The sequence below is a fragment of the Oncorhynchus masou genome, unplaced genomic scaffold (genome assembly GCF_036934945.1).
Source record: "Oncorhynchus masou masou isolate Uvic2021 unplaced genomic scaffold, UVic_Omas_1.1 unplaced_scaffold_855, whole genome shotgun sequence".
Classification (NCBI taxonomy): domain Eukaryota; kingdom Metazoa; phylum Chordata; class Actinopteri; order Salmoniformes; family Salmonidae; genus Oncorhynchus; species Oncorhynchus masou.
Window position 1 is genome coordinate 254,660 of NW_027016637.1, and position 26,470 is coordinate 281,129.

General features: G+C 47.6%; 1 protein-coding gene across 1 annotated transcript; it reads right to left on the minus strand.

Annotated features, from left to right (window-relative positions):
• Positions 1-5,764: 5,764 nt before the first annotated feature.
• On the minus strand, positions 5,765-26,470 carry LOC135538952 (CD5 antigen-like). Its single transcript, XM_064964826.1, has 6 exons — positions 25,858-26,470; positions 8,452-8,481; positions 7,910-8,221; positions 7,176-7,481; positions 6,775-7,050; positions 5,765-6,093 (listed from the first exon to the last, which is right to left on the minus strand). The coding sequence occupies exons 1-6, from the start codon at positions 25,901-25,903 to the stop codon at positions 5,765-5,767; spliced, it is 1,299 nt and encodes a 432-aa protein (XP_064820898.1). The 5' UTR covers positions 25,904-26,470.

Here is a 26,470-nt window from a genome sequence, read left to right on the forward strand (position 1 = left end):
GGCCTTCACTTCAGTCTGGATGGCTGGTTGACTGCAGACAGGTTACACAGTATCAGTGGAGGTGTTAGGCTGTTTCTGCTCTCCTCCCAACTACTAATGGAATTGTCCTGCCAATGCAACGTATGAAAATGTATCCAGTCACTACTGTAAGTCTCTCTGGATAAGAGCGTCTGCTAAATGACTCACATGTTCAATGTAATGTTCAGTTTGACAATATCAATGGAATAGACCAAAGCAGAGGCATGTATTTAGATATGAACAGATATCTCGATTGAGGATAATGTCAGTATTTAGCTACGTTATTAGCTGTTTTAGTCACCAAAGGCGGAACAAAGTGAAACTGTTGACGTCAAAGCCTCAGTTCCGGGAGAGTAGTGGGTGAAACCATTCTCCTCAGGAAAAGGGGTGATATGAATAACGTTTCCTTTCATTATGTGTTACTGAATTCATTAAAATATTTGCTGCCATTGTAGTAAAGTTGGTAATACGAGAGATCTTCGGACGTACCATTTTTGTAGTATTTTCTTTGAAAGAACAACTAGTGTGGTTTGAGTGCTTCTCCCCTATTTGGGAAGTTGGTCTGCCCGCTCCTCAGTCTGACAGATATTCTGAGAGCAGGTTCGAGTCCTCTTCCTCTGTACATAAAAACTGTTTCAAACTGTATAACACAATAGTGGTTTTGGAAAACTGGTTCATATATCCTAAAGTCAATAGCGAATGTGGCTCTGTATATATTTATTTAGCCGTTCATGAATTGAAGACCTATTTCAGCCAGTTAACCAAGTTGTTGCTGTCTTAGCTCGCCGTGTTAATGACGAGCTAACGAGCACCGTTGGTCTCTGCACTACAATGTCACGCTAGTTATTACCAGCAGGTGATTTACTAGCAGGTGACTTATTGAAATATTAAGTGAATGTTTATTTTCTTACTACCGTAAAAGGTTTATATAAAAGGGTTGTACTTGTGCTCTGTATTTATGGATTAATATCACTTCACATTGAGGGTTTGTATCAATAACGTCACTGTTGTTCCTGTCTAACAGACATCTTGTGTCCTACCTAACCATGTATCACTACTGTTGTTCCTATCTAACAGATATCTTGTGTCCTACCTAACCATGTATCACTACTGTTGTTCCTATGTAACAGATATCTTGTGTCCTACCTAACCTTGTATCACTACTGTTGTTCCTATCTAACAGATATCTTGTGTCCTACCTAACCATGTGTCACTACTGTTGTTCCTATCTAACAGATATCTTGTGTCCTACCTAACCATGTCACTACTGTTGTTCCTATCTAACAGATATCTTGTGTCCTACCTAACCATGTGTCACTACTGTTCCTATCTAACAGATATCTTGTGTCCTACCTAACCATGTGTCACTACTGTTGTTCCTATCTAACAGATATCTTGTGTCCTACCTAACCATGTGTCACTACTGTTGTTCCTATCTAACAGATATCTTGTGTCCTACCTAACCATGTGTCACTACTGTTGTTCCTATCTAACAGATATCTTGTGTCCTACCTAACCATGTGTCACTACTGTTGTTCCTATCTAACAGATATCTTGTGTCCTACCTAACCATGTGTCACTACTGTTGTTCCTATCTAACAGATATCTTGTGTCCTACCTAACCATGTGTCACTACTGTTGTTCCTATCTAACAGATATCTTGTGTCCTACCTAACCATGTGTCACTACTGTTGTTCCTATCTAACAGATATCTTGTGTCCTACCTAACCATGTGTCACTACTGTTGTTCCTATCTAACAGATATATTGTTTGCTACCTAATCAGTGAACTTGTGGCTGTGACCGTCCTGCCAGTGCCTGTCATCACAGTTTATCTTTTACTGCAGATAAAAGTCAACCTGAAGTGTGGGTGTCCGTGTGCCTTTCTTCTGGGGGCGATGTGAAGTTGGTTCCACCAGGTGTCTGTACTACAGAAACACTGCTAATCCAACAATAGTGCTTGGTGTCTGTACTATATAAACACTGCTAATACAACAATAGTGCTTGGTGTCTGTACTATAGAAACACTGCTAATCCAACAATAGTGCTAGGTGTCTGTACTATAGAAACACTGCTAATACAACAATAGTGTAGGTGTCTGTACTATATAAACACTGCTAATACAACAATAGTGCTTGGTGTCTGTACTATAGAAACACTGCTAATACAACAATAGTGCTTGGTGTCTGTACTATAGAAACACTGCTAATCCAACAATAGTGCTTGTTGTCTGTACTATAGAAACACTGCTAATACAACAATAGTGCTACTATCCTGATGTGGTTTAAGTTATGTTCTTAGAGCAAACAATTTTCTTTTTTTTCTTTTTAACAATAGTGCTTGGGTCTGTACTATTTATTTACAAGTGAAACAAAAAACTACTATTATCCTACTGAACAGTACAGCTTGGGTCCTACTATTAACACTGAACAGTACAACTTGGGTTGGTCTACTATTATCCTACTAAACAGTACAGTACATTGCTTGGGTACTATCATACTGAACAGTACAGCTTGGGTTGGTCTACTATTATCCTACTGAACAGTACAGCTTGGGTTGGTCTACTATTATCCTACTGAACAGTACAGCTTGGGTTGGTCTACTATTATCCTACTGAACAGTACAGCTTGGGTTGGTCTACTATTATCCTACTGAACAGTACAGCTTGGGTTGGTCTACTATTATCCTACTGAACAGTACAGCTTGGGTTGGTCTACTATTATCCTACTGAACAGTACAGCTTGGGTTGGTCTACTATTATCCTACTGAACAGTACAGCTTGGGTTGGTCTACTATTATCCTACTGAACAGTACAGCTTGGGTTGGTCTACTATTATCCTACTGAACAGTACAGCTTGGGTTGGTCTACTATTATCCTACTGAACAGTACAGCTTGGGTTGGTCTACTATTATCCTACTGAACAGTACAGCTTGGGTTGGTCTACTATTATCCTACTGAACAGTACAGCTTGGGTTGGTCTACTATTATCCTACTGAACAGTACAGCTTGGGTTGGTCTACTATTATCCTACTGAACAGTACAGCTTGGGTTGGTCTACTATTATCCTACTGAACAGTACAGCTTGGGTTGGTCTACTATTATCCTACTGAACAGTACAGCTTGGGTTGGTCTACTATTATCCTACTGAACAGTACAGCTTGGGTTGGTCTACTATTATCCTACTGACCAGTACAGCTTGGGTTGGTCTACTATTATCCTACTGAACAGTACAGAACAGTACTTGGGTTGGTCTACTATTATCCTACTGAACAGTACAGCTTGGGTTGGCCTGTAATCAAGTAATTAAAGAGTAAAGTAATTAAAGAGCAACAGTAAAATAACAATAGCAGGACTATATACACTATATACAGGTCAGTACCTGGCTCTCCAGAGAAGACAGGCTATGTGCCCACAACCCACAAAATGAGGTGGAAACTGAGATGCACTTCCTAACCTCCTGCCAAATGTATGACCAGTTAATTCATACTGTATGTTGTAGTCTGTCCAAGAGGGGAATCACACAGACTGATCTCAGTTAATTCATACTGTATGTTGTAGTCTGTCTAAGAGGGGAATCACACAGACTGAACTCAGTTAATTCATACTGTATGTTGTAGTCTGTCTAATAATTAAATCACACAAGACTGACAGCCTGTAATTTTATTAAAAGCATTCAGTTGATTACATGGCAGTTTAAAGAGCAACATCATAACAATAATCTACTTCATAATCAATATCATAACATTTATAATCAATAACATTATCTCTATACTACTAACAACATCACACTAATCTACATCATAATCAATAACATAATGAGAGGTAAACAGCAACAAACCCCTTCATTAAAAAATGTTTCAAAATACAAAGAATGAACAGATGATTATAATAATACATGGACTAATAATGGAAACACTTCAAGATAAAGAATATAAGAGACACTAAATAAGATAAAGAATCTAAGAGACACTAAATAAGATAAAGAATCTAAGAGACACTAAATAAGATAAAGAATCTAAGAGACACTAAATAAGATAAAGAATCTAAGAGACACTAAATAAGATAAAGAATCTAAGAGACACTAAATAAGATAAAGAATCTAAGAGACACTAAATAAAGAATAAGAGACACTAAATAAGATAAAGAATCTAAGAGACACTAAATAAGATAAAGAATCTAAGAGACACTAAATAAGATAAAGAATCTAAGAGACACTAAATAAGATAAAGAATCTAAAGACACTAAATAAGATAAAGAATCTAAGAGACACTAAATAAGATGAAGAATCTAAGAGACACTAAAAAGATAAAGAATCTAAGAGACACTAAATAAGATAAAGAATATAAGAGACACTAAATAAGATAAAGAATCTAAGAGACACTAAATAAGATAAAGAATCTAAGAGACACTAAAGAAGATAAAGAATCAAGAGACACATGATAAAGAATCTAAAGACACTAAATAAGTTAAAGAATATAAGAGACATGTTACCCCAAGACCAATACATTTGGAACATGAAAAACAGACATAATGTTACCCAAAATAATGAAAAACCGATTGTTACCAAAATCCCATGTTACCCCAAACCCCATGTTACCCCAAACCCCATGTTACCCAAAACCCCATGTTACCCAAACCCCATGTTACCAAAACACCATGTTACTAAAAAAAAACATGTTACCAAAACCCCATGTTACCAAAACCCCATGTTACCAAAACCCCATGTTACCCCCATGTTACCAAAACATCATGTTACCCAACCCCATGTTAACCCCATGTTACCCACACCCCATGTTACCCCAATGTTACCAAAACACCATGTTACTGAAAACCCATGTTACCCCAAAACCCATGTTACCTCAAAACCACATGTTACCCAAAACACCATGTTATCCAAAACCCATGTTACCCAAACCCCATGTTACCCAAACCACCATGTTATCCAAACCCCATGTTACCCAAACCCCATATTACCCAAAACCCCATGTTACCCAGAACCCCATGTTACCGAAACCCACGTTACCCAAAACCCCATGTTACCCAAAACCCCATGTTACCCAAATCCCATGTTACCAGAACCCCATGTTTCTCTGGTGGTAAAAACAAACTAAATGAATAATGGTGGTTGCAGTCACTCCTTTTAGATTTCTTACAAGGTTCTAGAAAAATAAACTAATTCTCAAATTGTTATTAAAATTAGAAATACTTAAGGTTTGTCACCACATTTTAAACACCAGTCCACTGCTGAACATCGATTTAAAACACAAAACTGACCTAAGATCAGCATGTAGGGTCAGCTTCATTCTACTCCTACTCCGTCCCCTGGGCTGCTCTCTCCTCTCCCGGTCCAGCTTCAGCTCTGGAGCTCAGAGAGACCATCTCCATGGCATTGACATAAAGATCCATGCTGCTCACCCTGTTCACTCTCTTCTGCCTCCTGGTGGGCTAGGGAGACACAGCACCAACAGTCAGACATTTACTCTCTCGTATCTCCATTCTCTCTCCCCCTCACCCTCTCCCTCTAGTTTAAATGACTTGTAACGTCTGAGTAAATGTCTTTACCTTGTAGTACAGGTAGGAGGTGGTGATTGTTGTCAGTAGGATCAGCAGCACTACAACGTGTCTGATGATGAAGGCTGGCAGAGGAGAGGCTGCAAACAGAAAGACCTTTGATGAGGGGACTGATCATCATCACATAGATCTGTGGGAAATCTGTCAATGACAAAGTTATAAGTCTGGTTCATGTTCAGTTACCTGTGATGGTGAGGGAGAGGAGCTCACTCTCAGAGGAGAAGTTATGAGAGAAAACATAATTGTCATAAACACATCTGTAGTTCCCTTGGTGGGAGTCATCTGCAGCAGGGAAGAGGAAGGCAGCAGAGTGATTGACAGCTGGCTGGGTCTGGGTTCTGTTGGAGCCGGTGAACGTGAGGAGGAAGGAGCCTCCTGGGTACTGTGGCTGAGTGGAGCAGGTGATGGTGAAGTTGTAGCCCCTGAACATCTCGGGCCCCTGGTGGCCCCTGGAGACCCCTCCCATTGGGTCAGTCAGGAAGATATCAGGCTGGACCAGGAGATCTGTAACAATAAAAGAGAACAAGAAAAACCTCTTTAACTAGTTTCCTATAAATATGACAATAACATCAGTATGTAACAGTGCCAGCCACCCTCCCTCACAGGGCAACATGAGTAGTGGGCCTACAGTCACTGAGACAACATATGTTGATATCAGGCTGAAGCAGGACATCTGGAACAAGAGGAGAGAAAAAGAAAATGTAGCTCCTCAACTACTTTCCTCATTTAGATGTGACAATAACATGACATGTGACAGTGGTAGTGAGTAGAGACGTTCACTGAGATAACACTCACATACAAAAGCATTCTGGGATATTAAAGTTGTATTTGATTCCTACTTGACTGAGTGATCTATTTAGTAAAGCAGACTGACAAGTTAAACAGTCATCATGAGAGGTGCAGAGGAAGTTGTATGAATGAAGGAAATCAGTTGAATATAATTATAATATGTGTTATTTCCTGAGCAGGTCACTGTGAGTCCAGGAAGGAGATATAATACATGGACTAAAGTATGTGGAACTCAGCAGTGAGTTTTTCAATCATATATTTTTATGCTTTATGCGCTTCTAAGGTTCATTCTGTGAGTTTTTGTGGTCTACCACTTCGCAGCTGAGCCGTTGTTGCTCCTAGACGTGCCACCTAATGTCCACCTACTTTTGGCCATATAGTGTATCTTGTTATTACCTGAGCAGATCACTGTGAGTCCAGGACGGAGATCATAAGTTCTCCAACATTCCCTCAGTGAAGACTCAGACCCAGAACAGGAAACTCCAAACCCTCTAGTGGTGTTTTCAGGTAGTACTGAAACAGTGGAGCCACAACCCAGCTGTCTACACACTACTGCAGCTGCAGCCTTCACGTCCAAGACTGAACCCACAGTCCTCCACTCTCCCTGGTCGTACCACTCCACTCCACCAGCACAGCGACTGCCTCCTCCCACCAGCCTCACATCATCAGGCTCTGAGAAAAGAAAAGAGAGAGACAGTAATCGTACTATTTTCTCACTAAAACACACCTATATTGTCTCTCATTTTCTTCACTCCAGATGAGAAACAATGTTGACTGAGTGACAAACTGTTTCTTACCTGAGCAGGTGAGTCCAACAGCATTACCAGGTAGGCAGGTGTTGTTCTCTCTGTCTGAGGTGTCACAGTCCAGGAGAAGGGACTCTTTGCCTTTACACTGGAACTCTTTATCCCAGGTCTGACCCTCACCTTCTCCATAGAGCCCCCCCTGTAGAGCTGCAGGAGCCCCACAGCCAAGCTCCCCACAGACTACCTCTGCATCCTGCTGGTCAAAGTCAGCTTCACACACTGAGGCCCAGGACTGATTGGACTTCACCTCCACTCTCCCAGAGCAGAGACCAGCTCCATCCACAAGCCGCACAGAGTCTGGAGAAAAAGAGTTGGTTGAACATTCAATCAGTTTTGTTGATGACACTGTCAAGGACTAAACACAAATATGTTGGATAAAAGATTGTAGTTTGCTATGTTTGATACTGTAAGAGGTAGAAATGGGTTCTTAGTCACTCAGGATCGGGTTGGGAATAATGCAGGCAGGAGACAGGAATAAGTTCACTTCACTTTATAGAAAATAAACAGCTGGACATCCATCAGGCAGCTTCACTTCAGTACCATCTGAACTACAATGATCTGCCCATGAACATCTCCCATAAACCAATATGACAAACACAAATATAATGTTTAAATACATCTGACATCTCTCCCTCTATTTAAATGAAATAAAAACACATAAAACATGATACATGGTAATATTGTATAATGTATAAATAAATCTCTCAATATGACCAGTCTCTTACCTGAACAGTTCACATGATGATAATATCCACCATCACAGACACCAGGTCCTCCTATGATGACACACTGTCTAATTGAAGACTCATCTCCATAGCAACTACTATATAGTCTGACTCCTCCTCTTCTATATTCAATCAGAGGTCTTCTAGATTCAGATACAGGATTCCCACAGTCCAGCTGTCTACACATAATCTTAGTCTCTCTCATCATGCTCCACCAACTAGGACATAGACCGAACCACTCTCCTCTGTAGAAGACTTCCACTGTCCCAGAACAGGAAGTGGTCCCATTCACCAGTCTGACTGATTGTTCAGCTGTAAACAGCAGAGAGGAAAACACAGTGGTGAGGACAGATGATGACAGTGATTCTGTTATTCTAACAGCAGTGATGCTTTGTGGTTGACAAGTATTAGTAGTTCCATAAAACCCTACTTGTTATTGGGGTTTAGAATGGTTTGTATGGACACATGAATTTCTCCTTGTGGGTAATAAAGTTGACTAATATTGAACTGCTATAATCACTGTAGATTTATACTCTACCTACCTGGTGGACTGACGCTTTGAGCCTGGAGATCTGAGGAGAAAGAGAGAGACAGAGGAGAAAGAGAGAGAGAGAGGAGAAAGGGAGGAGTCAGAGGAAGAGAGAGACAGAGGTTAAATGAACATCAACATGACCTTTCATGATGTGATGGGGAAGACAAGCTTATCGTTGGTATGGTGCAACAACACCCATGTGTACATACACCATATATACAAAAGTATGTGGACACCCCTTCAAATTAGTGGATTCTATTTCAGCCACACCCCTTCCTGACAGATGTATAAAATCAAGCACTCAGCCATGCAATCTCCATAGACAAACATTGTCAGTAGAATTGAGTTAATGAACTCCCCTCTCTTTCTCTTCTCCTCTCCTCCTCTCCTCCTCTCCTACCCTCTCCTCGCCCCTCTCCTCCCACCTCTACTCTTCTACACTCTCTTCTTCACCCCCTCTCCTCTTCACCCCCTCTCTTCTCCTCTTCTCCCCCTTCCTCCTCCTCCTCCTCCCCTCTCCTCCCACCTCCTCCCACCTCTACTCATCTCCCCACTCTCTTCTCCTCTCCTCCCACACCTCCCACCTCTACTCTTTCCACTCTCTTCTCTTCTTCTCCCCCTCCTCCTCCCTTCTCCTCCCACCTCTACTCTACTCCCCTCTCCTCGTCTCACCCCTCTCCTCTTCCCCCCCTCATTTCTCCTCCTTGCTCCAACTCTCTTCTCCTCTTCTCCTCTTCTCCCCCTCTCTTCTCCTCCCCCTCACTTCTCCTCTTCTTCCATCGCCTCCCTTCCCACCTCTGCTTTTCTCCCCCCTTAACATCTCCTCCCCCCTCCCTTCACTTCCCTCCCAGAACAGGAAGTCCCACTCACTTCTCCTCCCACCTCCCCTCTCTTCTCCTTTCTCACCCCTCTCCGCTTCTCCCACTTCCCATCTTCTACTCTCTCCTCCCCCTCTTCTCCTCTCTCCTCTTTCATCCCCACTCTCCTTATCCCCCCCCCTCTTCTCCTCTCCCCTCTCCTCTCCTCTTCTCCCAGTCTCCCCCTCCTCTCCTCTATTGGGGTTCACTTCCCCTCTCCCTCCCCATCTTCTCCCCCCTCTCCTCTTCTCCCCCCCTTCTCCCCTCTCCCTCTCCCTCTTATCCTCTCTCTCCTCTGCTCCTCCCTTCTCCCCCCTATCCTCTTCTCCCCCTCTCCCTCCTCTCCCCCTTCTCCCCCTCTCTCTTCATCTTCTCCCCATCTATTCTTCTCCCCCTCTCTTCTACTCTTCTTCCCAATTAGTACCCCTCCCTCTCATCATCTCACCCCTCTGCTCTTCCCCCTCTCCTTTCTCCTCCCTACTCCCCCCCTCTTTCTTCTCCTCCCTCCCTTCTCCACTCTCTTCCCCTCCCCCTCCCACCTCTACTTTTCTCCCCCTCTCTCTCTCTCCCCAGAACCCCTCTCCCCCTCTCTCCTCTCCTCTCTCTCCTCTCCCCTCTCTCTCTCCCCCTCCTCTCCCTCTCCTCCCTCTCTCCCCTCTCTCCTCTCCTCTTCTCCCCCTCTCTCTCCCCCTTCTCCCCTCTCCTCTCTTCTCCCCCCCTCCTCTTCCTTCTCTCCCCTCCCCCCTCCCCTCCCCCCCCTCTCCCTCCCCTCCCCTCTTCTCCCCCCCTCCTCTTCTCCCCCTCTCCTCCCCTCCCCCTCCCCCTCCCCTCTTCTCCCCCCCCTTCTCTCCTCCTCTTCCCTCCCTCCCCCCTCTCCTCTTCCCCCTCTCTTCTCCCCTCCTCTCCTCCCCCTCCCCTCTTCTCCTCCTCCCTCTCTCTCTTTCTCCTCTCCCTCTCCTCTTCTCCCCCCCTCCCCTTCTCCCCTCTCTCTCCTCCTCCCCTCCCCTTTCCTCTTCTCCTCTCTTCTCCTCTCCCCCCCTCTCTATTCTCCTCTTCACCTCCCTTTTCTCCCCCTCTCCTCTTCTCCCCCTCTCCTCTCCTCCCCCTCTCTTCTTCTTCCCCTGCCCTCTTCTCTCCCTTACCTCTTCTCCCCCTCTCCCCCTCTCCTCTTCTGACCCTCTATTCTCCTCTACTCATTTACCAGTCTCTCTTCTCCTACCCCTCCCCTATTCTCCCCCTCTCCTCTCCTTTTCTCCCAGTCTCTCTCATCTCCTCTTCTCCCCTCTCTTCTTCTCCCCTCTCCCTCCTCCTCTCCCTCCTCTCCTCTTCTCTCCCCACTCCTCTTCTCCCCCTCTCTTCTCCTCCTCCCCTCTCCCTCCCCCTCCTCTCTCCCCCCCTCTCTCCCCCTCCTCCTCTCTCCTCTCCCCCCTCTTCTCCCTCCCCTCTCTCTCTCCCCTCTCCCTCCTCTCTCCCCTCTCCCCTCTTCTCTCCCTTCTCCCCCTCTCTCCCCCTCTCTCTCCCCCCTCTCCTCCTCCTCCCCCTCTCTCCCCCTCTCTTCTCCTCTTCTCCCCCCTCTCCCCCCTCTTCTCTTCTCCACCTCTCTCTCTCCCTCCCCCTCTCTCTCTCCCCCTCTCTCTCCCCTCCCCTCTCCCCCCTCTTCTCTCCCCCTCTCTTCTCCACCTCTCCTCCTCTTCTCCCCCTCTTCTCCTCTTCCCTCTCCTCTCCCCCTCTCTCTCTCCTCCCTCTCCCCTCTCTCCCCTCCTCCTCCTCTCTCCTCTCCCCCTCTCTTCTTCTCTTCTCCCCCTCTCTCTCCACCTCTCCTCCCCCCCTCTCCCTCCCCTCTCATCTCCTCCTCTCCCCTCTCTCTCTCCCCTCTCCTCTCTCTCCTCTCTCCTCCTCTCCCCCTCTCTTCTCCCCCTCTCCCCCTTCTCTCTCTTTCTCCCCTCTCCTCTCCCCCTCCCCCCTCTCCTCTTCTCCCCCTCTCTCTCCTCCTCTCCCTCTCCCCTCTCCTCTTCTCCCCTCCTCTCCTCTCTCTCCCCCTCCTCCCTCCTCCCCCTCCTCCCTCCTCTCTTCTCCTCTCTCCTCTTCCCCCCTCTCCCCCTCCTCTCCTCTCTCCCCCTCTCCTCTCCCTTCTCCCCCCTCTCCCCCTCCCCCTCCTCCTCCCCTCCCCTCCCCCCTTTCCTTCTCCTCCTCTCTTCGTCTCCCAGTCTCTATTCTCCTCTTCACCCCCTCCCTTTTCTCTCCCCCCCTCTCTCTTCTCCCTCTCTCTCCTCTCCTCCCCTTCTCCCCTCTCCTCCCTCTGACCCTCTATTCTCCTCTACTCATTTACTCTCTCCTCCTCTCCGCCTCTCCCCTCCTCTTCTCCCCCTCTCCTCTTCTCCTCCTCTCTGCCTCTCTCCCCCTCCCCCTCCCCTCCCCCTCTCTCCCCCTCTCTTCTCCCCCTCTCCTCTCTCCCTCCTCTCCGCCTCTTTCTCCCAGTCTCTCTCCCTCCTCTTCTCCCTCTCTCTCCCCCTCTCTCCCCCCTCTCCCCTCCTCTCTCTCTCCCCCTCTCCCCTCCCCTCTCCTCTTCTCCCCCTCTCTTCTCCTCTTCCCCTCCCCTCTCTTCTTCTCCCTCTTCTCCCCTCTCCTCTCCCCTCTCTCTCCCCCTCTCTTCTCCTCTTCTCCCCCTCTCTTTCTCCCCTCCTTCCTCTCCCCCCCCCCCTCTCCTCTCTTCCCCTCCCTCTCTCTCCTCTTCTCCCCTCTCTCCCCCTCTCCCTCTCCCCCTCCTCCCCCCTCTCTTCTCCCTCTCCCTCTCCTCCCTCTCCCCTCTCTCTCTTCTCCCCCCTCTCTCTCCCTCCTCTCCACTCTCTTCTCCCCCTCTCTCCCCTCTCCCCCCTCTCTCTCATCCCTCTCCCCTCTCTCCTCTCCTCCTCTCCCCCCCTCTCCCTCCTCCTTCTCCCCCTCCTCTCTCTCCCCTCTCTCCAGCCTCTCCCCTCCTCTTCTCCCCTCTTCTCTCCCTCTCCCCTCCCTCCCTCCTCTTTCTCCCCCCTCCTCTCCTCCTTCTCCTCCTCTCCACTCCCCTTATCTTCCCCCTCTCTCTCCTCCCCCTCTCCTCTCCTCTCTCCTCTTCCCCCTTCTCTCCCTCTCCTTTTCTCCCCTTCCTCCTCTTCTTCCTCCTCCTCTCCTCTTCTCCCCTAGTCTACTCTTCTCCCTTCCTCTCCCACTCTCCTATCTCCTCTCTCCTCATATCTTCCCCCCCCTCATCTCCCTCTCCTCTCCCCCCCTCTCTTCTCCCTCCCCTTCTCCTATTCTTATCCCCCTCTGCCTTTCCCCCTCTCCTCTCTCTTCTCCCCTCTCCTCTTCTCCCCTCTCCTTCTCTCCCCCTCCCCTCACTTCATCATCTCCCCCTCTCCTCCTTCTCCCCCTCTTATCCCCCTCTGGCTTTCTCCCCCCCTCCCCTCTCTCTCCTTCTCCCCCTCCCCCTCTACTCTCATCATCTCCCCCTCTCCTCTCTCCTCTTTCCCCTCCTCCTCTCCCCCTCTCTCCTCCTCCCCTCTCCCCTCTTTCCCCCTCCCTCCTCTCTCTTCCTCCTCCCCCTCTCCTCCCCTCTCCTCTCCCCCTCTTTCCTCTTCTCCCCCTCCTCTCTTCTCTTCTCCCCCTGTCCTCTCTCCTCTCTCTCCTCTCCCCCTCTCCTCTCTCCCTCTCTCCCCCTCTCTCTTCTCCTCTCTCCCCCTCTCCTCTCTTCTCCTCTCTCCCCCTCTTCTCCTCTTTGTCTCCCCCTCTCTCTCCCCTCTCCCCTCTCCTCTCTCTCCTTCTCCCCCTTCCTCCTCTCCTCCTCCCTCCCCTCTCTCTTTTCCTTCTCCTCCCCCTCTCCTTCTTTTGTCTTCTCTCCTCTCTCTCTCCTCTCCTCTCTCCTCTTCTCCCCCTCTCTTCTCCTCTCCTCCCCTCTCCTCCTTCTCCTCTACTCCCCCTCGCTTCCTCCCTCTCTCTCTCTTCTCCTCTTCCCCCCCCCCACTTCTCATTTAACATTTACATTTAAGTCATTTGGCAGACGCTCTTATCCAGAGCGACTTACAAATTGGTGAATTCACCTTATGACATCCAGTGGAACAGCCACTTTACAATAGTGCATCTAAATCATTTAAGGGGGGGGTGAGAAGGATTACTTTATCCTATCCTAGGTATTCCTTAAAGAGGTGGGGTTTCAGTGTCTCCGGAAGGTGGTGATTGACTCCGCTGTCCTGGCGTCGTGAGGGAGTTTGTTCCACCATTGGGGGCCAGAGCAGCGAACAGTTTTGACTGGGCTGAGCGGGAACTGTACTTCCTCAGTGTTAGGGAGGCGAGCAGGCCAGAGGTGGATGAACGCAGTGCCCTTGTTTGGGTGAAGGGCCTGATAAGAGCCTGGAGGTACTGCGGTGCCGTTCCCCTCACAGCTCCGTAGGCAAGCACCATGGTCTTGTAGCGGATGCGAGCTTCAACTGGAAGCCAGTGGAGAGAGCGGAGGAGCGGGGTGACGTGAGAGAACTTGGGAAGGTTGAACACCAGACGGGCTGCGAAGTTCTGGATGAGTTGTAGGGGTTTAATGGCACAGGCAGGGAGCCCAGCCAACATCGAGTTGCAGTAATCCAGACGGGAGATGACAAGTGCCTGGATTAGGACCTGCGCCGCTTCCTGTGTGAGGCAGGGTCGTACTCTGCGGATGTTGTAGAGCATGAACCTACAGGAACGGGCCACCGCCTTGATGTTAGTTGAGAACGACAGGGTGTTGTCCAGGATCACGCCAAGGTTCTTAGCGCTCTGGGAGGAGGACACAATGGAGTTGTCAACCGTGATGGCGAGATCATGGAACGGGCAGTCCTTCCCCGGGAGGAAGAGCAGCTCCGTCTTGCCGAGGTTCAGCTTGAGGTGGTGATCCGTCATCCACACTGATATGTCTGCCAGACATGCAGAGATGCGATTCGCCACCTGGTCATCAGAAGGGGGAAAGGAGAAGATTAATTGTGTGTCGTCTGCATAGCAATGATAGGAGAGACCATGTGAGGTTATGACAGAGCCAAGTGACTTGGTGTATAGCGAGAATAGGAGAGGGCCTAGAACAGAGCCCTGGGGGACACCAGTGGTGAGAGCGCGTGGCGAGGAGACAGATTCTCGCCACGCCACCTGGTAGGAGCGACCTGTCAGGTAGGACGCAATCCAAGCGTGGGCCGCGCCGGAGATGCCCAACTCGGAGAGGGTGGAGAGGAGGATCTGATGGTTCCCAGTATCGAAGGCAGCCGATAGGTCTAGAAGGATGAGAGCAGAGGAGAGAGAGTTAGCTTTAGCAGTGCGGAGCGCCTCCGTGATACAGAGAAGAGCAGTCTCAGTTGAATGACTAGTCTTGAAACCTGACTGATTTGGATCAAGAAGGTTATTCTGAGAGAGATAGCGGGAGAGCTGGCCAAGGACGGCACGTTCAAGAGTTTTGGAGAGAAAAGAAAGAAGGGATACTGGTCTGTAGTTGTTGACATCGGAGGGATCAAGTGTAGGTTTTTTCAGAAGGGGTGCAACTCTCGCTCTCTTGAAGACGGAAGGGACGTAGCCAGCGGTCAGGGATGAGTTGATGAGCGAGGTGAGGTAAGGGAGAAGGTCTCCGGAAATGGTCTGGAGAAGAGAGGAGGGGATAGGGTCAAGCGGGCAGGTTGTTGGGCGGCCGGCCGTCACAAGAAGCGAGATTTCATCTGGAGAGAGAGGGGAGAAAGAGGTCAGAGCACAGGGTAGGGCAGTGTGAGCAGAACCAGCGGTGTCGTTTGACTTAGCAAACGAGGATCGGATGTCGTCGACCTTCTTTTCAAAATGGTTGACGAAGTCATCTGCAGAGAGGGAGGGGGGGGGAGGATTCAGGAGGGAGGAGAAGGTGGCAAAGAGCTTCCTAGGGTTAGAGGCAGATGCTTGGAATTTAGAGTGGTAGAAAGTGGCTTTAGCAGCAGAGACAGAGGAGGAAAATGTAGAGAGGAGGGAGTGAAAGGATGCCAGGTCCGCAGGGAGGCGAGTTTTCCTCCATTTCCGCTCGGCTGCCCGGAGCCCTGTTCTCCTCTCCTCTCCTTCTCCTCTCCATTTCATTCTGTACTCCAACATCTGCCTGGTATTCAAGATAACACACAACATTGCAGCACCAAATTTGTTTTCATCAACCTCAGACTTAAATATCAGTGTTCCAAGAACCTCCACCAGGGGAACTGTAGAATCCTCAAACGGTCCACCACCTTCTCCCAAACTGCCTTCTCACACAAACCAATAAAGACATGGAATGGTCTCACCTCAACATGGATCTAATCCAATCAGACGTGTCTCACCTCAACATGGATCTAGTCCAATCAGATGTGTCTCACCTCAACATGGATCTAGTCCAATCAGACGTGTCTCACCTCAACATGGATCTAGTCCAATTAGACGTGTCTCACCTCAACATGGATCTAGTCCAATAAGACGTGTCTCACCTCAACATGGATCTAGTCCAATTAGACGTGTCTCACCTCAACATGGATCTAGTCCAATTAGACGTGTCTCACCTCAACATGGATCTAGTCCAATTAGACGTGTCTCACCTCAACATGGATCTAGTCCAATCAGACGTGTCTCACCTCAACATGGATCTCGTCCAATTAGACGTGTCTCACCTCACCATGGATCTAGTCCAATTAGACGTGTCTCACCTCAACATGGATCTAGTCCAATCAGATGTCTCACCTCAACTTGGATCTAGTCCAATTAGACGTGTCTCACCTCACAATGGATCTAGTCCAATCAGACGTGTCTCACCTCAACATGGATCTAGTCCAAACAGACGTGTCTCACCTCAACATGGATCGAGTCCAATCAGATGTGTTCACACTAATATTGATCTAATAGGCAACAGTGATTTTATTAATGACACAGAATAAACACTAAAAAACACATTACATTTTAATAGTTGTAATAACTTAGCTCTGTACACTATTCTGATTAGATGCTATTTAATGCTGTGTTTGGACACAGTTTTCTATAGGAACACTAAGACACCTGGACCACATATTGAGATGTGCCTTTAGGTAAGTAAATCAGCTGTTACATAAGGTGACAGTTGTAGGTGTCATGACTTCCACTGAAGTCGGTCCCTGTCCTTGTTCTGGCGGTGAAGAAGGATGGCGGTCTGCGCCCGTGCATTGACTATCGAGGTATCAACCAAGTCACTGTGAGGTACAGCTACCTGCTGCCTCTCATATCCAGTGCGATAGAGTCAATGCACAGGGCTTCTTCACAAAATTGGATCTCAGGAGCGCTTACAACCTGGTGCGTATCCGGGAGGGGGACGAGTGGAAGACGTCATTTAGTACCACCTCAGGGCACTATGAGTACCTTGTCATGCCGTACGGGTTGATGTCTTCCAGACCTTTGTAGACAAGATTTTCCGGGACCTGCAGGGGCAGGGTGTAGTAGTGTATATATCGACCACATTCTGATATACTCCGCTACACGCGCCAAGTGTGTGTCCCTGATGCTCAAGGTACTTGGTCGACTGTTGGAGCCTGACCTGTACGTCAAGGCTGAGAAATGTCTGTTCTTCCAACAGTCTGTCTCCTTCCTAGGGTACCGCATTTCAGCTTCAGGGGTGGAGATGGAGAGTGACTGCATTTCAGCTTCAGGGGTGGAGATGGAGAGTGACCGCATTTCAGCTTCAGGGGTGGAGATGGAGAGTGACTGCCTTTCAGCTTCAGTGGTGGAGATGGAGAGTGACTGCATTTCCACTTCAGTGGTGGAGATGGAGAGTGACTGCATTTCAGCTTCAGGGGTGGAGATGGAGAGTGACTGCATTTCCACTTCAGGGGTGGAGATGGAGAGTGACTGCATTTCAGCTTCAGGGGTGGAGATGGAGAGTGACTGCATTTCCACTTCAGTGGTGGAGATGGAGAGTGACTGCATTTCCAGCTTCAGGGGTGGAGATGGAGAGTGACTGCATTTCCACTGCACAGTGGAGATGGAGAGTGACTGCATTTCAGCTTCAGGGGTGGAGATGCCAAGAGTGACCGGATTTCATTCAGGGGTGGAGATGGAGAGTTGGCTTCAGGGGTGGAGATGGAGAGTGACTGCATTTCCTTCCTGCACCACCGAGTAAAGGAGGTGCAGGGCTTTGGTCAGGAAGCCAACTACTACCGGAGGTTTATCCAGGGCTTTGGTCAGGTAGCCAACTACTACCGGAGGTTTATCCAGGGCTTTGGTCAGGTAGCGACTCCCAATACCTCACTGCTGAAGGGGGGACCAGTGGACGGCTGAGGCGGACAGGGCTTTTGGTCACCTGAGGGCTCTGTTTACCTCGGCTCCCGTGCTGGCTCATCCGGATCTGGGATAGGAGCCGTGCTCTCTCAGCGCTCGGGTACGCCACTAAAGCTCCGCCCCTTTGCTTTCTTTTCGAAGAAGCTCAGCCCGGCGGAGCGAAACTATGATGTGGGGGATCGGGAGCTGTTGGCTGTTGTCAAGGCTCTGAAGGCGTGGAGACTTTGGCTTGAGGGGGCTAAGCGGCAGGGTAGCCTAGTGGTTAGAGCGTTGGACTAGTAACCGGAAGATTGCGAGTTCAAACCCCCGAGCTGACAAGGTACAAATCTGTCGTTCTGCCCCTGAACAGGCAGTTAACCCACTGTTCCCAGGCCGTCATTGAAAATAAGAATTTGTTCTTAACTGACTTGCCTGGTTAAATAAAGGTAAAATAAAAAAATAAAAATAAAAACACCCTATTCTCATCTGGACTGACCACCGCAATCTGGAGTACATCCGGGCAGCGAGGAGACTGAACCCTCGCCAGGCAAGGTGGAGACTGAACCCTCGCCAGGCAAGGTGGGCCATGTTTTTTGTACCCGTTTTGTTTTCACTGTCCTACAGACCAGGTTCCCAGAACGCTAAGGTCCTACAGAGGTTCCCAGACGCACTGTCCTAAGGACCAGTTTCCCAGAACGCTAAGGCAGACACACTGTCCTACAGACCAGGTTCCCAGAACGCGAAGGCAGACGCACTGTCCCGGATGTATGACACAGAGGAGCGGTCCATAGATCACACTCCCGAAATTCCGGCCTCTTGCCTGGTGGCACCGGTAGTGTGGGAGCTGGATGCGGACATCGAGCGGCGTTACGTACAGAGCCCACTGACCTCCACCTGCCCAGAGGGACGTTACAGCCCTTACCCATTCCACAATGTCCGTGGTCGCTCCTGTCTGTGGATTTCCTCAAGGATCTTCCTCCTTCACGATCCTGGTCGTTGTGGATCAGTTCTCTAAGTCCTGCCGTCTCCTTCCTTTTCCCAGTCTCCAAACGGCCCTACAGACTGAGGAGGCCCTGCTTACACACGTCTTCCGGCACTATGGGGTGCCAGAGGTTATAGTGTCTGATCGAGGTCACCAGTTCACGTCAAGGTTCTGGAGGGCGTTTATGGAACGTCTGGGGTCTCGGTCAGCCTTACCTCTGGTTTTCACCTCCGCCACCGCAGTGAGGCCCTGGTCTGGCTCTCGACCCGAAACCTTCCCCTCCGCCTGCCCTGCCAGAAGCTGGGCCCGCGGTTTGTGGGGCCATTCAAAGTCCTGAGGAGACTGAACGAGGTTTGCTTCAGGTTACAGCTTCCCCTCGATTACCGTATTAACCCCTCGTTCCATGTGTCTCTCCTCAGGCCGGTGGTGGCTGGTCCACTCCATGAGTCTGAGGTGCAGGTGGTTCCTCCACCCCCTCTGGACATCGAGGGGGCCCGGCGTATGCTGTTTGAGCCATAATGGACTCGAGGCATCGGGCGAAAGGCCTTCAGTACCTCGTGGAGTGGGTACGGTCCGGAAGAGAGATGCTGGGTGCCGGAGGAGGACGTTTCGGACCCTTCGTTACTGTGGGAGTTCCACCGTCTCCATCCGGATCGCCCTGCGCGCCAAGGGGGGTTACTGTTACAACTTCCACAGAAGTCAGTCCCGCTCCTAGTTCGGGCAGCGTTCGGCGGTCGACGTCATCGGCCTTCTAGCCATCGCCGATCCACTTTTCATTTTCCATTTGTTTTTGTCTTTGTTTTACACGCCTGGTTCCAATTCCAAATGACAGGTTCATTATTTAACCCTCTGTTTTCCCCATGGTTTTTGTGCGGGATTGTTTTATGTATGTTTGGTCTGTTACTGTGGGCTCTGTATTTACGACACGTTATTGGAATATTTGAGTAAGTTACATGTGTTACTCATCTCTACTGTCCTGACTCCTCTGCACCAGCTACCCAGACCATTACAGTAGGACTGTGAACAAAGTAGCTGAATTGTCAAAGCCTGAGGTCACCCAAAGACAAGTAATCCAGAACTTTCTCTGGTAAAGAATTACAAATCTACCACTTTCATATAAACCCCTCGATACACAGCAGAACATCTACAATGAATCCATCCACCAAACATCCTGATTTGTTTTAATGAACACTTTTTATGAAACTAAAATAACTTCAACTACAGTATATATGAAGGGATTATTGTCATTGTTTTATTATATAGGCTACAGGAAGTTATATTCTTCCATTGTAAATAACAGGTTCTCCCTCCATCTACAATCATCAGGTCTGCTTGCAGATGAACAGAATGTCTTGGAAAGCCAGACCTTCCATTACTATTTATCTAGCATACACACTCACACTCTTTCAAACATTATTATTTGGGAAAGTTATCAGGGGTAGTAACTAGCACAACTTATTTGACTATTTCTTTCACACACACCTCATTGGCAAGGTTAGCTAGCTAGCTAACTAGCTTCATTTAGCACAAGCTCACGACTAAACTGACCTGGTGATCCTACTATCATGGACACTTGTCAGTATAGTTGCCTAGCTGTGTAAAAGGTACCTGCATCAGTATAGTTGTCTAGCTGTGTAAAAGGTACCTGCATCAGTATAGTTGAAAGGGACCTGCATCAGTATAGTTGAAAGGGACTAGCTGTGTAAAAGGTACCTGCATCAGTATAGTTGTGCTAGCTGTCAGTAAAAGGTACCTGCATCAGTATAGTTGTCTAGCTGTGTAAAAGGTACCTGCATCAGTATAGTTGTCTAGCCTGTGTAAAAGGTACCTGCATCAGTATAGTTGAAAGGTACCTGCATCAGTATAGTTGTCATCAGCTGTATAAAAGGGACCTGCATCAGTATAGTTGAAAGGGACCTCAGCTGTGTGCAAGTAAGGTACCTGCATCAGTATAGTTGAAAGGACCTGCATCAGTATAGTTGTCTATAGTTGTCTAGCTGAGTAAAAGGGACCTGCATCAGTATTGAAAGGGACCTGCAGTTGAGTATAGTACCTGCATCAGTACCTGCATCAGTATAGTTGTATAGTTGTAGCTGTATAAAAGGGACCTGCATCAGTATAGTTGTCTAGCTGAAAAAGGTACCTGCATCAGTATAGTTGAAAGGGACCTGCATCAGTATAGTTGAAAGGTACCTGCATCAGTATAGTTGAAAGGGACCTAGCTGTGTAAATAGGTACCTGCATCAGTATAGTTGAAAGGGATCATCAGTATAGTTGAAAGGGACCTGCATCAGTATAGTTGAAAGGTACCTGCATCAGTATAGTTGAAAGGTACCTGCATCAGTATAGTTGAGCTGTGTAAAAGGTACCTGCATCAGTATAGTTGAAAGGGACCTGCATCAGTGTAAAAGGTACCTGCATCAGTATAGTTGAAGGGACCTGTCAGTACCTGCATCAGTATAGTTGTCTAGCTAGTGTGAAAGGTACCTGCATCAGTATAGTTGAAAGGGACCTGCATCAGTATAGTTGAAAGGTACCTGCATCAGTATAGTTGAAAGGGACCTGCATCAGTATAGTTGAAAGGGACCTTGAAAGGTACCTGCATCAGTATAGTTGAAAGGGACCTGCATCAGTATAGTTGAAAGGGACCTGCATCAGTATAGTTGAAAGGGACCTGCATCAGTATAGTTGAAAGGGACCTGCATCAGTATAGTTGAAAGGGACCTGCATCAGTATAGTTGAAAGGGACCTGCATCAGTATAGTTGAAAGGGACCTGCATCAGTATAGTTGAAAGGGACCTGCATCAGTATAGTTGTCTAGCCTGCATCAGTAAAAGGGACCTGCATCAGCCTGCATCAGTATAGTTGTCCTGCATCAGCCTGCATCAGTAAAAAGGGACCTGCATCAGTATAGTTGAAAGGGACCTATCAGCTTGAAAAGGTACCTGCATCAGTATAGTTGAAAGGTACCTGCATCAGTATAGTTGAAAAAGGTACCTGCATCAGTATAGTTGTCTAGCTGTGTAAAAGGTACCTGCATCAGTATAGTTGTCTAGCTGTGTAAAAGGTACCTGCATCAGTATAGTTGTCTAGCTGTGTAAACCTGCATCAGGTACCTGCATCAGTATAGTTGAAAGGGACCTGCATCAGTGTAAAAGGTACCTGCATCAGTATAGTTGAAAGGGACCTGCATCAGTATAGTTGAAAGGTACCTGCATCAGTATAGTTGAAAGGGACCTGCATCAGTATAGTTGAAAGGGACCTGCATCAGTATAGTTGTCTAGGTGTACCTGCATCAGTATAGTTGAAAGGGACCTGCATCAGTATAGTTGAAAGGTGTATCAATAGGTACCTGCATCAGTATAGTTGAAAGGTACCTGCATCAGTATAGTTGAAAGGTACCTGCATCAGTATAGTTGTCTAGCTGTGTAAAAGGTACCTGCATCAGTATAGTTGAAAAAGGTACCTGCATCAGTATAGTTGTCTAGCTGAGTAAAAGGTACCTGCATCAGTATAGTTGTCTAGCTGTGTAAAAAGGTACCTGCATCAGTATAGTTGTCTAGCTGTGGTAAAGGTACCTGCATCAGTATAGGTAAAGGTACCTGCATCAGTATAGTTGATAGTTGAAAGGTACCTGCATCAGTATAAAAGGTACCTGCATCAGTATAGTTGTCTAGCTGTGTAAAAGGTACCTGCATCAGTATAGTTGAAAGGTACCTGCATCAGTATAGTTGAAAGGGACCTGCACAGTATAGTTGAAAGGGTCTAGAAATGCATCAGTAAGTTGAAATGGGGTACCTGCAAATGGGGTCAGTATAGTTGTCTAGCTGTGTAAAAGGATACCTGCATCAGTATAGTTGAAAGGGGTGTGCATAGATAGGGTATGAAATGGGGTGTAGAAATACAGATAAACCTAGGGTATGGTAAAGGGGTACCTGAAATACAGATAAACCTAGTTGTCTAAATGCTGTGTAAAATACAGATTATGCAGCTGTGATGCAGTAAACCTAGGTGTGTTGAAAATACAGATAAACCTAGTTTGGGGGGTGTAGAAATACAGATAAACCTAGGGTATGGCTAAATGGGGTGTGTAGAAATAATATATAAACCTAGGGTATGGCTAAATGGGGTGTGTAGAAATACAGATAAACCTAGGGTATGGCTAAATGGGGTGTGTAGAAATACAGATAAACCTAGGGTATGGCTAAATGGGGTGTGTAGAAATACAGATAAACCTAGGGTATGGCTAAATGGGGTGTGTAGAAATACAGATAAACCTAGGGTATGGCTAAATGGGATGTTAGAGTCCCTCCACCAGTTGAAGCTAATGAAGCAATTTACTATCGGTGCTTCCCTAATAATAAGGATGTAACAAGATGGAACATCGTTGTGGAAATCTGTTGCAGCTCAAGTTGACTACAAAATCCACAATGCAATGCTCTCTGTGTGGGCTGGCTGGCTGGCTAGCTAAATGCATCTACACACAATAATACCAAAGACAATATCAGCATGTGAAGTAGCTAACTGGCTGTTAAATCACCTAAACAAACTGCACTATCAATTTAGGAGTCTCCAATCTCTCCAATCTCACCATGTTCAACCTGCAGATCGATGTGTCTCCCAGAGTGGAGTTTAAATCACAACGGCAGATATACTTTTGAGGAGATGGGAAACGTTGACGATGCTACGTCATTGGCCCACGCAGTGCATTCTGGGCGACTCTGGGACAGGGATCGCTCTCCTTCACGGAGTGAATGGAGTCTGCTGGGCGCGAGCTCAAAAACCCAGCATTGTAGGATCCTGTGTTTTACATTATAGCCATTACCATATATATGATTGAATATTATCTGCTGTGGGCTTGTGTGGATGTATGTATGTGTTATGCAACATAGCTGACTTGAAACATTGTTAAAAGTATCAGGGCCATGGGACTTTCTCATGATGGAAAAATACAGAGAAGCATGAAGACAGGAACTGTTCAATGAGTTGGGAGGGGGGCACATTCAGAGCGGGGTGTTGCGAGAACAAGCGGTCTTTTGTTAGATAACAGGAGGCAGGTGCGAGATAACGGTATGAGAACCTGGATGTTCTTCACAGCAACAGTTACATCTATCAACAGAAGTGCCAAGAGGCGGGGACCCGCCTGCGCGCCTGCAATAGGCTGAGCAAGTTTAAACCACGCCCAGTCTCTACTGTGATAGGCCAACAGACGGGTTGGAACTGTCTATCACAGTATAAAGAATACCGTTTACATACATCTTGTCAGTTCTCTGTTCTGCCCTGCGTGGTATTACAGTGAGCCCGTATATACGAATGTTGCATTTGCCATTTATTACTTAGCTAATAAAAAATACATAGTATAAAATCGGTGACTCATTGTTATATTTATCCTGATACCAGATTCGAATTTACGCAACTCTAACAACATTAACACGAATTTAGTCAACGAGAAGTACAACATCAAATCAAATCAAATTTTATTTGTCACATGCACATGGTTAGCAGATGTTAATGCGAGTGTAGCGAAATGCTTGTGCTTCCAGTTCCGACAATGCAGTAATAACCAACAAGTAATCTAACTAACAATTCCAAAACTAATTTCTTATACACAGTGTAAGGGGATAAAGAATATGTACATAAAGATATGAATGAGTGATGGTGCAGAGCAGCATAGGCAAGATACAGTAGATGGTATCGAGTACAGTATATACATATGAGATGAGTATGTAAACAAAGTGGCATAGTTAAAGTGGCTAGTGATACATGTATTACATAAGGATGCAGTAGATGATAGAGTACAGTATATACGTATACATATGAGATGAATAATGTAGGGTATGTAAACATTATATTAGGTAGCATTGTTTAAAGTGGCTAGTGATATATTTTACATCCTTTCCCATCAATTCCCATTATTAAAGTGGCTGGAGTTGAGTCAGTGTGTTGGCAGCAGCCACTCAATGTTAGTGGTTGCTGTTTAACAGTCTGATGGCCTTGAGATAGAAGCTGTTTTTCAGTCTCTTGGTCCCAGCTTTGATGCACCTGTACGCACCTCGCCTTCTGGATGATAGCGGGGTGAACAGGCAGTGGCTCGGGTCGGTGTTGTCCTTGATGATCTTTATGGCCTTCCTGTGACATCGGGTGGTGTAGATGTCCCGGAGGGCAGGTAGTTTGCCCCCGGTGATGCAGATCTCACTACCCTGTGGAGAGCCTCACGGTTGTGGGCAGAGCAGTTGCCGTACCAGGCGGTGATACAGCCCGCCAGGATGCTCTCGATTGTGCATCTGTAGAAGTTTGTGAGTGCTTTTGGTGACAAGCCGAATTTCTTCAGCCTCCTGAGGTTGAAGAGGCGCTGCTGTGCCTTCTTCAAGATGCTGTCTGTGTGAGTGGACCAATTCAGTTTGTCTGTGATGTGTATGCCCAGGAACTTAAGACTTACTACCCTCTCCACTACTGTTCCATCGATGTGGATAGGGGGGTGTTCCCTCTGCTGTTTCCTGAAGTCCACAATCATCTCCTTAGTTTTGTTGACGTTGAGTGTGAGGTTATTTTCCTGACACCACACTCCGAGGGCCCTCACCTCCTCCCTGTAGGCCGTCTCGTCGTTGTTGGTAATCAAGCCTACCACTGTTGTGTTGTCCGCAAACTTGATGAATGAGTTGGAGGCGTGCGTGGCCGCGCAGTCGTGGGTGAACAGGGAGTACAGGAGAGGGCTCAGAACGCACCCTTGTGGGGCCCCAGTTTTGAGGATCAGCGGGGTGGAGAAGTTGTTGCCTACCCTCACCACCTGGGGGCAGCCTGTCAGGAAGTCCAGTACCCAGTTGCACAGGGCAGGGTCGAGACCCAGGGTCTCGAGCTTGATGACGAGCTTGGAGGGTACTATGGTGTTAAATGCCGAGCAGTAGTCGATGAACAGCATTCTCACATAGGTATTCCTCTTGTCCAGATGGGTTAGGGTAGTGTGCAGTGTGGTTGAGATTGCGTCGTCTGTGGACCTATTTGGGCGGTAAGCAAATTGGAGTGGGTCTAGGGTGTCAGGTAGGGTGGAGGTGATATGGTCCTTGACTAGTCTCTCAAAGCACTTCATGATGACGGAAGTGAGTGCTTCGAGGCGGTAGTCATTTAGCTCAGTTACCTTAGCTTTCTTGGGAACAGGAACAATGGTGGCCCTCTTGAAGCATGTGGGAACAGCAGACTGGTATAGGGATTGATTGAATATGTCCGTAAACACACCCGCCAGCTGGTCTGCGCATGCTCTGAGGGCGCGGCTGGGGATGCCGTCTGGGCCTGCAGCCTTGCGAGGGTTAACACGTTTAAATGTTTTACTCACCTCGGCTGCAGTGAAGGAGAGACCGCATGTTTTCATTGTAGGCCATGTCAGTGGCACTGTATTGTCCTCAAAGTGTGCAAAAAAGTTATTTAGTCTGCCTGGGCGCAAGACATCCTGGTCCGTGACTGAGCTGGATTTATTCTTATAGTCCATGATTGACTGTAGACCCTGCCACATACCTCTTGTGTCTGAGCCGTTGAATTGAGATTCTCCTTTGTCTCTATACTGACGCTTAGCTTGTTTGATAGCCTTACGGAGGGAATAGCTGCACTGTTTGTATTCAGTCATATTACCAGTCACCTTGCCCTGATTAAAAGCAATGGTTCGCGCTTTCAGTTTCACGCGAATGCTGCCATCAATCCACGGTTTCTGGTTAGGGAATGTTTTAATCATTGCTATGGGAATGACATCTTCAACGCACGTTCTAATGAACTCGCACACCGAATCAGCGTATTCGTCAATGTTGTTGTCTGACGCAATGCGAAACATGTCCCAGTCCACGTGATGGAAGCAGTCTTGGAGTGTGGAATCAGCTTGGTCGGACCAGCGTTGGACAGACCTCAGCGTGGGAGCTTCTTGTTTTAGTTTCTGTCTGTAGGCAGGGATCAGCAAA